Raw genomic sequence first — 14,966 nt, forward strand, 5'->3', positions numbered from 1 at the left:
TGGACGTTTAGTGAGTTTAATGAAATCATTCTCCTTTCTTAAGCTACAGAAGCAGCAGAAACGTTCAATTTTCCATTAGGATTTTTACCTGGGAAGTAGTACTGGTTCTAGACTCTGGGCTGCCACTGATGTCTAAATTCTCTTACAGTGTACACACGAGAACACCTGAAACACACACGCGCACAATCAATTACTAGATCACTGGGGTCAAGTATACTTTCAAAGTTACTCAAGCCTTACCTTTGCTGTGGCCCTGGCACGGAATTCAGGACAGCCATTAACAGTGATCGTTTCATGCATGTATTGATACACCTAAAATGTTCACATAAAAAAAAAAAAAGAATGGGTAAGAACGTTACGAATATCAATTCTTTCGTTGCAATAGGATGACAAATTTTCATTGTAAAACACAAGTTCTATGTCACAATGCAAAATAGCTCTGGGTCAGTTATCCTGGTGATTGGGACCAAAAGTCCTTCCTTCCTTCCTTTTTTTTTTTTCTTTCTTTTTTTTTTTTTTTTTGGTGGGGGAGGGTTGCAACAGAGAAGACGAACATTTTTATTATTGGCTATCTGCGTTCATCAAATATAAAAACTTTTATATTTGGTTTTATAAAAACTACTTTGTCAGTAAGAATTTTTACCATTTAAAGTGCTGTCTCTCAAATATGTGATAAAATTATATATATATATATATATCCTGAATCTAAGGAACACTTTAATTTTTTTTTTTTAAGATTTGGTTTATTTATTTGACACACAGAGAGAGATAGAGACAGTGAGAGAGGGAACACAAACAGGGGGAGTGGGAAAGGGAGAAGCAGGCTTCCCCTAAGCAGGGAGCCTGACATGGGACTCGATCCCAGGACCCTGGATCATGACCCAAGACAAAGGCAGATGCTTAACGCCTGACCCACCCTGGCATCCCTAGTAAAGTAACATTTTAAAAATATTTAAAGTGTTTTTTAAAATTTTTAAAAATTTTTTTTTAAAGTAACACTTAAAAAATAATTTTCAGGGCGCTGCGGTGGCTCAGTCAGTTGAGAATGGGGCTCTTGTTTTCTGCTCAGGTCATGATCTCAGGGTAGTGAGACAGAGATAGAGCTCAGCACAGAGTCTGCTTGTCCCTTTCCCTTTGCTCTTCCCCGCCCCCCACTCCCGCTCCCACACTCTCTCTCTCTAAAATAAATAAATCAAATCTTAAATAGTTTCATAAATTAATATTCCACAAAGCTGGGCTAACAATATCTTTTCCTTGCATGTTGGAAGGTATGTTACCATTCATGACATATATTCATAACCCATAAATATAGAAGATAAATGGTATTCGGGGGCAGGGACAAGTAAAGAGAGAGATTCTTAGGACTAGTTGCAGAGAGGAACATATCAGCTATGGGCTCATATTAACATTTAAATGAAATAAAAAGAACAGAAGTAAAATCTGGACTCAGAATGATATTGTACTAAACACATAGTTTTTGCCGACTAATGGACCAAAGTTTGAGCCTTGCAGTCTAACTGGGGAACTACGAGGTCCTGGTTGAACCACTTCACCAGTTTGACTTTCTTTTTGCCCATCTGAGAAATGGGTAAAGAATATTTATTTAGTATAGTTTTTTCTTGAAATAATACTTTCAAGAAATAATACTCTGGCACCTAAAGACCACTCCTTAAATAGCAGGTATTATTATTAATTACAATTTTATGCACAACTATGAAAATTGTTAGAATGTAGTAGAAAAAAAATGTTTTCCTTCTAAATTGTCAGGGATAGGGTTATAAAACCTGTATATCAGTGCTAAAATACAGTGCTTCATCATAAATAAGCTTAAATATAGAGAAGGACCCTTAAAACATAGTTTGAAGACGACATTTAGGAAAAGAAACCAGTAAGGTTAAATATGTTAGACTCTCTGCCCATTTTAAAGATTTAAATAATAAAGTTGTAAAAAAATCAATTATATGATGTGTAGAGGTAAAAGTCAATTTGGAATTTTGCTGGGGTACTTTTTTAAGAGTGACCCATTAGCTACTTCAGTAAAAGATGAAGTAGAAAATTATTTTCCACACTTAAGTAAAAAGTTATTAAAGTGAACTCAGAATGTGATTCACACATCCATTCAACAATCGTTCTCTGAGTGTCTCAGATGGATCTCTTCCCAACATTTCTTAGCTGGCTCGTCATTTCTCAAAATACATTTGGTTGAGTCTCCATTAATGCTGACGCGTCTTTCCTAAGGGGCATGTTTAGAAGGAAAAAGACCAGGTGGCCTGGACTAGAAAGGTAGGGGCACCATTCAGAATCTACCACTTGGCCCTATACTTCACTAAGAAGTAGTGAGAAGTCTGAATGGAAGGGAATAGTTTTCCAGGAAAGCATTTGTGCAGCCTGAGACTTGTTAATCCAAATTCTCCGGGTTACCAACTGCTTAACATGTTTCCATGTTATTTCCTTGAAAGTGCATCGCTTTGTTTTGGAGAAATCTCTCTTCCACAAATTAATTCTACTTATTTGATCTTACAGACCATTTAAGAGCAAAATTCTCCTTACTCTGCTTTTCTTGTTAATAATCTCTCTTAAATCTGATCCCTTCATTCTACCTTTTTTCTAAAAGATTTTTATTTATTTGGAAGAGAGAAAGAGAGCACGAAAGAGAGCGAACACAAGTGGGATGAGAGGCAGAGTGAGAAGCAGTCTCCCCACTGAGCAGAGAGCCCTATGTGGGGCTTAATCTTGAAACTCCAGGATCAAGACCTGAACCAAAGGCAGATGCTTAACCAACTGAGCCACCCAGGTGCCCCTCCTTCGTTCTATCATAACTCATTATCTCTTGCTCAAAGCTCTGATTAGTGTCTTCATTGGGTCTCCCATCACCAAACACTATTAACTTTAGTTACCTGACCATGTCACTATTGTGCTTTTAGCTGTCTTCAACACTCAAAGGATTGCAAAGTCAGATGCCTCCAGGAGTTAAACCAACGACAATAACGCAGAACCCACCCTTTTCTCATAATTTCATTTCCCTACTTGTTCTCCCCCACCCTCACTGTTCCCCAAACATATCATAGCTTTCCAGCTGCCTACATCTTTGCCTATACGGTTTGCTCTGTTTGGAATGCCCTTTCACCTGCTAGCCCCTTGTTTATACCTGTTTAACGCGATGCTAAAAGACCCAATTATCATTTTCTCCATTTCTTGTTCCTGGCTTCATCCAAGCAGAGAAATCTCTCCCTCCTTAGTTTTAAACCATTTGAATTTGTCTGGAGTCATTTTTGTGATCTTTTCCAGGGAAAGTTCTATCTTTGCTTGCATCCAACCATGTTTATGAGGACAATCATTAGCAAATAATGAGAAGGTTGTCATCAACGGATGAAAGCAGAAAGCAATTTTGTGAGTTTCTAAAATGAAGTCAATAAAAATTGAAGAATAATTATCTTTAATATTCCAATTTGAATTGTGAATTAAAAAGTGGAGTATGCAAGAGGCAGCTTATGGGTGGATAATCCACAGGTCCTGCAGATGCCACGTATTCATTGTATGTTCCGGGTCAGCAACTTGATTTCACTGGGGTTCAATTTTCTCATTTGCAACATAAACCTTAGAGTTGTAACTAACTTCTAGGTCTGTTAAGAGGATTAAATGAGGTCAGAGCAGTTTGCAGCACGTAATAAGTTTATTTAAAAAATGAGCTATTATGATGATGATGATGATGATTAATATTTAATGTTTCCCAACTTATTTGACACTGGGATCTTTTGGGAAGCATCTCCTGGGATTGGTAGTCCATGAACACATTTTACAGAGAATCGATGGGAGACTGTAGTTCTCAGGTGGGGTTGTTTTTGCATAGTAGGAGACATTATTTGGCAATGTCTGGAGACATTTTGGGTTGTCACCAATGTGGAGGGGGATGGCGTTATTGGCATCTATTATTAGAAGACCGAAATGCTGCTAAATAACCCACCAGTCTCAGACTAGCTCTCCAGAACAAAGAACCGTCTGCCAAAATGTCAATAGTCTTGAGATAGAAAAACCCGGAACTAAGAAATCATGCTCTATCATTTCTTCTTATACATAATCAATAGTTGGCCATAAAAAGATACTTGTGTAGCACTGGGTAAAGGATCTTGTAAACGATAAAAAAAAAAGGGGGGGGGTCTTGTTCAACAAATATCTTTTGGAATAAATAGTCATGATTCTGGTGAGCATTTGATGAAGACTTGTTCAAGGCCAAGTGTAATACTAAGCATTTTATATCTGTAAGTTCATTCGATGCGCACAACTTAGGGCTCAGGCACTCCACACACAAGGAACCGGCCACAGAGACGGTAGTAGCATGCCTGTGACCACACAGGTAATGGCAGATTTGATGTAGAGATTCAGATGTAATTGCCTCCCAAATCTTCCCTCTTTCAACCACACGAGGCTTTCTTATTGAGACAGCATCAGACTACTATTATTTTGGCAGCACTGGGGAAACAAAAACTTGGAGATGTCACCAATATTTGTTTATATTTTGAATAAATCCATCTAGGTTGAATATGATCCCTACCATTATACACGTGGTGGCTGCAAATGTATCATACGATTTGGAAACTAACAAATTCATCAATCCAAATGAAAGTGAAATAGCAATTTTAATTATTTTATGATTATAATGTACTGAGAGTCAAGGAAAAGAAGCCAAATATTATTGTTAGTCTTTTCTTCTATAAGGCACAGCAGATTCTGATCCATTGGTTTTTAAACACTGGCTGACATGGTCGAGTTAGAGTCAAGTCAAAACTGGGAGATATTAGTTCTATTTCCATTGGCTATGTTGCCTTATGAAAGTTACTGAGCTCATCATTTTCTGGGGACAAAAATGTATCCCTATCTATCTTACTTTTCAAAGACAATTGTGCAAACATTTGTAAAACTTTGAAGGAAGTTGTTATAGGAAGCTAAAATATTTTACCAGATGCCCTGAAGAGAATTCTTAAAGGGAAAACAGAAAATGGTTGCATGAGCTTCAATCAGGGACAGTGGGGCTTACAGTTTCCAGAATCAGTTGGGTCTCCAAATGTCTGGACAATTTCAGCTACAGCATTTCTAAGTACTTTCCACTTGGGAAAGATGGGTTTAATTTTCCTACCAACAGTCAAGTGCAAATTTATTAATATCAGGGTTTAGACAATGAAAAAGGAGAGATTAAAATGTAGTTTAAGAAAAAAAAGCAGACTCTCAAGATAGCAGAGTTCCATGTAATATTTACTCAAATAATATAGCAATCAGGAATTCTCTTGGCTGAAAGTAGCAGAAAATCCAACTTCAGTGGCTTAAACCAATAATAAAGAACTTCCAAAAAGTCAAGAGTAAGAAAACAATCCAATTAAAAGCTGGATAAACTCTTTGAATAGACATGTCATTAAGGAAGAGCTACGGGTGACAAATATGAAGATCCTCATCACCACAGATACTCAATATCATTAGTCACTAGGAAGATTGAAATTAAAACCATAATTAGATACATCTACACTTTTTTAATAAGTCTAGACTTTTTAAAAACATTGACAACAGAGGCGCCTGGGTGGCTCAGTGGGTTAAAGCCTCTGCCTTCGGCTCAGGTCATGATCCCAGGGTCCTGGGATCGAGCCTCACATCGGGCTCTCTGCTCAGCCAGGAGCCTGCTTCCTCCTCTCTCTCTCTCTGTCCACCTCTCTGCCTACTTGTGATCTCTGTCTGTCAAATAAATAAATAAAAAATCTTTAAAAAAAAAAAAAAAACATTGACAACACCTACTATGGGCAAGAATGTTGAACAACCGGAACTCTTGTACATTGCTGGTCGGAACGCTAAATGGCACAGCCACTTGCAAAAGCAGGATAACATTTTGCTGTAAAGTTAAACCTACACTTATCTTAAGATTCCCTTATCTACTTCCAGCTATTTGTCCAAGATAAATAAAAACATATATTCATAAAAAATGGTGTGCAAATATTTATAGCAGCCCTCTTCATACACACCACACACTGGAAACAATTCAAATAGTCTCCAGTGCCAAATGGATAATAAATGGAAGTACATCTGTACAAAGGAATACTTCTTGGCAGTAAAAAGGAAGAAACTACTCATACACGCGACGATGTAGATGAATCCCAAATGGATGTTGCTTAAATGAAAGAAGCCAGAATCCAAAACTATTTCATGTCTGTGACACTCTGGGAAAATAATAGGAACAGAATATAGATCAAAGTTGCCAGAAGTTGGGGATGGGAAAGAGTTGACGACCAGACATGAAGAAATTTTGGGGTCTTGGAACTCCTAATCTTGACAATGGTGATGATCATGTGATTGCCTGTGACAATTAAAACTCTTAGAATTATACACTGAAAAGAGGAAATATTATTACTTTATGTAAATTATACTTCCATGACCCAAATTTTAAAAAAAGCAGAAAGTATTTTGAGATGAAAATATTCTGAAACTTCATCATGATTTTGGAAATGAAACACAAGGGCTTTGAAATACAAAGAAGAGCATATATTTAAAGTGCTTAGTAGAATGAAAAGATGACATCAGTTCCTATGCCTTTAAGTTTATAAATGTGGAAAGCAACATATACTTTAATGGATGGTAACATTTCTTTCAAGTACAGGATGCTCCAGAGATTTTGTAGTACCTCATTACAAAGAGGCTGGCTCCTAAAATGTCAATAGAATTACAATTAGGATTAAATACACTCCTCTATATCAGTGACTAGAAAAAAGAAATAAACCTTTCAGCAATATTGTGAAAAATGAAAATTACATTAGGTAACTCAAGAAGGAAAAAAAAAGTGGAAAGACAAATGATAAGAATTATTAGAGCAAATTAATGAGAAACAAAGTCCAAATGAGAAAATGATATGGTCCAAATCCTACTACATTACAGTGTTCATTAAGACTTATGAAATCTATAGTTTTTATTCAAAAAGCAAGTAAGAATGCACATTTTGAAGATAAGAAAAAGCTAGTAAAAGTATTAAGACTGATACTTGTACCTATATTTATATTTTTAGTGGTTTTCTTGATTTTTCAGATTTGGAAACTCAGGTAAGAGTTGAATAAAGAAAGTTATTTGATATGGTATCTTGATTTCAAAATATTTAAATATTCTAATGATATTAAAAGCAAAGATTGAGCCCTTTTTATATCCTTTTATAATTACAGCCACCTGGGTAGTTGGACAACATCTACAATATTAAGTCACAATATACCTATCATAATATACTAAAAATATGGGAGGTTTTATGAAAGCAGATTTTAGGCAGGGGAGGTATTAAAATGAATTTGTGGCTCTAAATTTAACTGCATTTAGTGGAGTGGAGTCCATGCATACAAAAAATCAAGTGCCTTAATGTGGATGTGCATACTATACTTCATATGGCTAAAATAAAATAGAGATAGAGCTTAAGTTACTGAAAATACGATCTGCTTATTTTAAGAGGTTTTGTAGAAATAATCCCAGATCAACTGAAAATTGGTTCATCTATTAATGAAGAGATAGTTCAAAAAATACCTAACTTTTGCCTTGAGTTTTTCTTCCATTTTGGAAAAATGGCAACTATAAATAAATGTTATGTATTTAAAACTATAACTATCTATGTATCTATCATATATACTTTCATACGCTTTTGTAGCAGCCAAACATTTTGTTTAAAATTACAGTGTTAGAATTCCTATAAACTAAGGAATTTAAGGTATAAAACTTCATGTCTAGAACGAACCAACCATTGTTTGCAAAAAGGAACGAAAATGACACATACTGGTTACCAGTCATGTCTGCTACAATTAGACCATCAAAGGTCAAATTAATCCTGCGAAAGTCCAAGAAGGATAAAATTTCCAGAGTAATGTCTTTTTCTACAGCTTTCTAATAGCCATCAACTTTGATGAAAATATGCCACCCGCTGGACAAGAAAAATATTGACAGGTATAAAGAAGCAAAGGAAAATACATCTCTATTAGGCTGAAATGATTTGCAAAAGAGGGTTCAGTCATTAAGGCAGACAATTGATGGTATTGTTGGAATAATCAAGATGGCGACTGACATTGCTTCCAGAAATGGACCTTGAAGTAGAAGCCTTCCTCCTTGGTTCAGTGACAACTGGGCCATGTAAAATACTCTTTATGTCCTCAAACCAGGAAGGGGAAGATAAATGGACTCTGCAGTTTTTAGTCACAAAACACACAAAATACCTTTTTTTAGGCAATATGCCTCAAAACTTCATTTTTTTCCAACAGTGCTGGTACGGTATATAGTAAATGCTTTTGAAAGAGCTCACTTCCTTTCAGCACTGAAGAAAAAAACCTCAATTAAAAATTGCCAATACAACTACTGTTCTCCAGAAGCAAATCAGCTTTCCTACAGAGCCTCCTACTTCACCAGTCTCCTGCCAAGATACAGCTGACAACTAAGTCATCAACAGGATGGCATTACCTATAATTAAAAGCAAAAATAAACAATAAACACTGAATTTGAAGATCTTAAACAAATATGACATTTTGGGACTAAAAACTTCTGGCCCTCCCTCCCGCATGTTAGCCTCTGCATACCTGTTTACTTTTTGTCCCAGTAGCTACAGGGAAGGAAGACCTGTTGCTCATGTGATTGGTCAGCAACCAGGAACTGTGTTAAGCCACGGTTTTACTAGTGACACTGATCATGTTTCTAAAAGCTCAGCCTTCATGAGACACCCCTTCATCCCTTTCTGTATCCATGTCACAAGAAATCAGGCAGGATATACCCACCTAGGGCAGATGTAGCTGGCCGTGTTGTTTCATAGTCTACTTTCGCAGGCTTAACCAGACATCACAAATTCAGACTGGAGAAAAGATAGGTTCACTTAGGTGTCTGGGCCCAAAATTCATTATCTAATCTATGTTTTACCAGACAGAGCTGCCCTACAGAGGATTTGGTTACTTTCCATGCAATTAACAAAGCAGTAATATGTTTCTTATTTGGTTTTGGTCCTTTCATCTAGCGTCCTTGGTTGGTAACTCCCTGAGAAGGAAGGGTGAAATGCAGAAGAGGATTTGAGCACTCCCGGACTCACTGGCTATAAAACATCTTAACAGCGCAGACACTTCAGGTCTGTCTCTCACAATCCACCTGTGTAAGTCCAAGCTCAACTACCTGACTCAGACTTTCTGCTGCCATGTGACACGTGCCATCTATGACTTTCTTCAAAGGACACTGAGTAGACCACAGCAGTAGAAAAGCTGTATTGAAAGGGTCCATAATTTGTGACCAATCCCATGTCTTAGAGTATTTATGTGAACATAGTATTATTCTGCTGAAGGAAAACATAGCCTCAGGTTGCAAGTGATCTCTAGTGCTTGGAGTTAGATAAAGATGAAGAATATTTTGGACAAAATGATGCCTTTGAATATCTACCCATCTGCCTCACCAAGTTACAATGGAACTAGGAGTTTTCTTGAAATGTTGTTTATAGGTTAATGCTAACATGAAGAACCATTAAGAAAGTTCTCCAGCACTCTACTGTCTAACTGATGTGGGAGAGATGAGAGGACCCTTAAGGAGGGTATTCTGGGGTCACTTAACAATGAGGATTAAATGCCCCCCTCACACCTGACAGTAAATGGCACATCTTTTAATTTGTTTTTGGTTTTGTAGGGACTCAGTAGGAAAGCCTCAAAACTATTGGTATGTTACATAACACAGTCCTCAGATCTCTACCAATTGTGAAATTTCCAGAGGTTATTTATATCGCTTGTTTTAAATGAATTAAAATGACAGTACTTATACTTATTTTTCCAAAGGGAAGAGAAAATACTTTGTTCAGTTTTATAGTTTTGCAACTAATTATTCTGTTATATAAAAGTACAATAATTAGTTGTTAGGCTATAAAACTGAGGAATGGCTATAATTTAAAAGAAAACTGTGTCATTAACTATTAATTTCTCTACTTATTTTTATGATGGGTTTATATTTCCTAGCGGGTTCTTTACACATATAACTTTCATAAGGTAAGACAAATTAAATGCTTTGTACAAATCATTTAATAACTGTAGGAAAAAAGGGAGATCATAAATAACAGCATTTCCACAGGGTCCACATGGCAGGTGGCCAAGCCACCAGGGAGAAATCTCTTTCCTTATGGTTGTCTAAAAAAGAATTCCCTTAAGGCAGCTGTTCCCATCCTGTCCTTGTTACACAGCCAGAGTCCTCTGTGACAGGAAATGCCTGAACAAAACGTTGGGAAGATGTCATATCCAATTAGTCTAACACCATTCAAAGGGACTGGATTATTTCTATTTGTTTATTCGGGGTAAAATTCAAATGAGGTTTGGGGCTTAAAAATTTGTCTCGTTTTAGTGACTGGATTAAGATGATGTGAAATTTCACGAAGGGTCGCAAAACACGAGAATATTGCTCACTGGGAGCAATTTTAAAATTTAAAATTCACCAATGTACTTAAAATTTTGCAAGTGTTGTAAAATTCTACTTCTTAAGACAGGTCTTTATGTGGTAAGTGAACTAATCATTTGGGTCATTTCGGTGTATACGGTCATTGTCACAGGAGTCATATGAACTAATAAGTAAACACTAAAGAAAAACTCAACTCAGTTATTAAAAACCAACCCGATTATTCAGTTGACTGAATTGAAATTATTATGGCTAATAATAGGTTTCCAGAGGTAGCAGTAAAAATACAGGATGCCCAATTAAACTGGAATTTCAGACAATGGTTAGATTTTTAGTTTAAATATGTCCCACATAATATTTGGGACATCATAAATGGATTGCGGTTGAAAAAGAGACTATTATAGTTTGGGAGGCCAGAAATGTTGGATAAAATTCAGAGCAAAATAGTCAATACAATTAAGGTGTAGACTGAACAGAACTTGGTGTTAGTAGGCTCTGGGTGAGAAAAAGATGGAAAGAGGTCCAGTGTGGAGGTGTGGGCAGGGATGCTGGATAATGGGTTTGACTTTGGATGATATTGCTTGAGTTGTCTTTTGATCTCCAAGAAATGTTCAGTAGATAGCTAGATATGTAGATCTGAAAGCCAGAGGAAGAATATACACTGTAAGATACAATTTGTGAGTTATCTACTTAGTTGGCAAATGAAGCCCTTTGTGTATATGTTATCCTCTAGGAGAAATTTAGAGTGAGAAAATGGGGTCTTGAGGGGCTGGCTCTAACATCTACCTATGTAATTTATAAACTGAGCCTTAGTCTTATATTGAACCAATGGAGCCAAGTCATCTTTTTTGAACTTAAATAATTCACATATATGCCTTTTCCAGTGAAATATATCTAGAGTTGGTGGGTATTAAGGCGGACATGTACTGCATGGAGCACTGGGTATGGTGTATAAACAATGAATCTTGGAACACCAAAAAAATAAAATTAAATTTAAAAATAATAATAAAATAAAAGGAAAAGAAAAATAAAAAGAAAAAAACTATATCCAGGAGAAAAAAAATACAAATAAATACATTTTTAAAAAGTGAGTTAACAGCAAATATAATTTACATACATTATAGAAAATTTGTACAATATAGAACTGTACAAGCAAAAAATTAAAATAATTTGTAATTCCGTATTAGGATACAACCACTGTTAACATTTTGGGAGATTTATTTCTAGTCTGTTTTATTTGTTCAATTTTAAAAATCAACATCAATTCAGTCACTATATACTTTTTGTAATCTGATGTTTTACTTAAAATATTGGGAATGTTTTCTTCATGTATTAAATACTCTTTCATATTATTTTAATATTGTCATTGTATTTAATCTTATACTGTGCCATATGTATTTATGAAAAGATGAGAGAAAAATAAAAGGCACTCTATATCTTATGTACAGATCTTATCATCTGTCCACGTGAAAGAGTTTATCTATTACCATTTTTGCTGTAGGTTATACACTTAATATTTATTCATTCCTACCTCTTCTTTCTCATGTTCAGATAGACTCAAGAAAATACAGACCCATTTAGTTGTAACTAGAAGTCTGTTAAAAAACAGAATAAATGTGATAGGGTCAATAGAAAAGAGAAGTGGACTGTAATTACTTCCTGATCAAATACAGTACATTCACTGCTAAATATACATTAGACTTGTCTTGATTTTCTTTAAATCTTAAGCATATAAATATAACACATAAAATTAAACTCTGCATTTTACCAATTAGATCATAACCAGCTCATTAAAACACAAAAGCAGACTGTATACATTATCACTGCTCATGGCAAAACCATGCTAGGTAGTGAGTGGGTACTGATTGTCATAAAAAAGTGTGCACTAGAAAAAATCCCATTGCTGACAGACAGGATTTTTCAACCGTAAAAGTTTGTTGTTAACGCAAAAAAGAATTGGGATCAGATCACGTGACTTATTTTATAATCTACTAATTACTTTTGTTTTGTTTTCCTTTTTTCCTTTTATTTGATTACTTGAAAATTTACTGATGTTAAAACTGAGTTATAGACAGTTGAATAAAAAAGAGAAGATATTAACAAATTATTTTCAGTAACTCCCCATTTGTACCTCCTGCCAATTTAAGTGATACACAGAAACAAAATTTTCTTACACTCACTACAGGAAGCAATTCTTGCTATAGATAAAATTTACCCTAACAAGTAAGAAAATTACTAAAACAGATATTTCTAAAATTAAGTTATTACCAAAAAAGATTGCTTGATAAATGAAGTTTCAGAACAGGAGAGGCTACAGACACATGTTGAAAAATGAACAGAAAGAATCCCAAGTTTTGGTCTAAGTTTTAATACGAAATTATTGCATAATCACCGATTTTTCCAAATGTTCCATGGCTCCTTCTACTATTTAAAAAATAGTTTTAAAGTGAGTGCTAATTGCCCATTTAAAGACTTTGAGATAGGAGTTGTGCAGTCCTTGAAATAAATCTTCAAACTAGAGAAGTAGAAGATTTGGTTCTTTTCCAAAAAAGTTATCAGATGGCAGATGTCATAACTGTCAAAGCTCTGACGGAGTCTTCCAGCTTGCACTACCTTTACTGTGAGGCACATTTTGGTGATTTCTGGGAAACTTATAAAAATAGTTTTATCATAATTTCTGAGTCTCTTGGAAAAAGACAAATCATGAATCTTTATAATTATATATTTATACATATTAATTGCATTCCTAGGCCTGATCTCTCCTCTTGAATGGTTATATTGAAAATGAGCACTACAACTGATTCTTGTGACTTGCAGTAGTTAAGGTCTATTAAGTGTCTGCAAATGCTGAATTAGCCAATACTGAGCCATTGTTCCCAGGGAAACATGGACCTAGATTCCTGCGAGCCTCTGGTCACAACATCCTCATCAACCAACCAATTTATTAACTTGTTTTATGTGTGTTTTTGTTTAAAGACACTTAATTCAATAAACATTTTTGATCTTTAACATTGAACTCAAGGCCAACAGCACTACCACTTACACCGGAATGAAGTTAATCTAGGAAGAGCTTTCTCCTGTAAGGCACATCCCAGCCTTCTTGCAGGAAGGAACACTGGTCAGAACTTCAGTGCTATGCTCGGAGGCCAATCCCAACAGCGGAATCACCAACAAAAATACAAAAATGAGATAGACTTGACACTAAACAGACCATGAAAAGAACACTTGTTTACGGCGGAGCACTGCCTTGCTTATTTTCAGCCGGGAACATGAGAGTGCTCACTGGGTGACTCATGTTTTTCACAACTGTGCACATATTCAAGAATGACCGCAAAATAAATTTTAGCAAATAAGTGAATTCATAAATACAGCATCCCTGAATAATGAAGAGTGATTGTATGAGGATAATTCATTTAAGAAGCTACAAAATGAAGAGTATCAGAACAGGCTTGCTTTTCCTGACACTGTCCCGGCTCGCCATTACCAAAACACCAGACTACCCTCTGCATGGACAGGAGTTTTCCATTTCCTCTTCTCTGATGCGCTCTATTAAATTCAACTTCTGTTCAAGGCACCGGGCTTGGCTCTGTTCAATTAATCTCATAAAGTGCATAAAACGATCACTAAGTTCTAATTTGTCATCAAACAGGACCCCTAGCTCTTAAACATGTGCAGGTCTGATAAAAAGACGGAGGGAGGAAATGAAGGGTTTTTTTTTTTTTTTTTTTAAACTACTGACTTAAGAACTCTAACAGAGTTAGAGTTCTATTTCAAGCTCATTCATTCAAGGGCTAAATAGACACACAGAAATGATTTTGTTCTCCATTTTCTTGTTAGATTAAAAAAGTAACTGAAGCAGAGCAAGTAAGCAAACATAATTAAACATACTTTGTTTATGAAGGTAGAGCCTAAAAATGGTTCTAAGGCTCGTCATACAAAAGGGCAGTGTGTCCTCTCAAAGATAAGAGAAAGAGAGAACAGAATCACTTATCCATAGGCGCACCCAAACTTAACCAGGTTGCTACTAATGATAGAATTTATTCGGCTTGAATTACCCAGACTGTTTTGGGCCCTCCCCCTCTACGCTGGTGAGTTTTTTACTTATATGTCCTATGACCGTGATGGCTCATTCACCCAAGAGGGAGAGAGAGCTGGCTCAAAATAGCTCCCCTGGTGGTAAATAGGTTTTGAAAATGAGACTATTTTGGTCTGGCTCATCATAAGTGGCATTTTGACATAGTTCTCTTAACTCAGACAAGTATATTTAAAATGCTGTATTTTTCAATGACCAAGCAGTGGCTACAACAGATATTTCTGGTCTTTACTCCATTCCGTATCCCATCTGGTGGAATGGGTCAGCCTTGCAGGAAGACTGAGGAATAAATCGTCATGGCTTTCAGGACACGCACACCTTTTCAAGATCTTGATTTCAATTCTTTTGGATAAATACTCAGAAGTGTGACTGTTAGATTATATGGTAGTTCTATTTTTAACTTTTTGAGGAAACTACATACTGTTTTCAACAACTGCACCATTTTGCATTTCTACTAACCATG

At 35.8% G+C, this 14,966-nt stretch overlaps 1 protein-coding gene across 2 annotated transcripts in view; it reads right to left on the reverse strand.

The window, feature by feature from the left end:
• LIN7A (lin-7 homolog A, crumbs cell polarity complex component) overlaps positions 1-14,966 on the reverse strand; it is a 123,506-nt gene that overhangs the window by 39,592 nt on the left and 68,948 nt on the right. For both annotated transcript variants that reach the window (XM_047742596.1, XM_047742598.1), the window contains exon 3: positions 241-312. In XM_047742596.1, the coding sequence (XP_047598552.1) occupies positions 241-312 (72 nt within the window). The remainder of the gene's footprint in view (positions 1-240; positions 313-14,966) is intronic.

The sequence above is a fragment of the Lutra lutra genome, chromosome 8 (genome assembly GCF_902655055.1).
Source record: "Lutra lutra chromosome 8, mLutLut1.2, whole genome shotgun sequence".
NCBI classification, from domain to species: domain Eukaryota; kingdom Metazoa; phylum Chordata; class Mammalia; order Carnivora; family Mustelidae; genus Lutra; species Lutra lutra.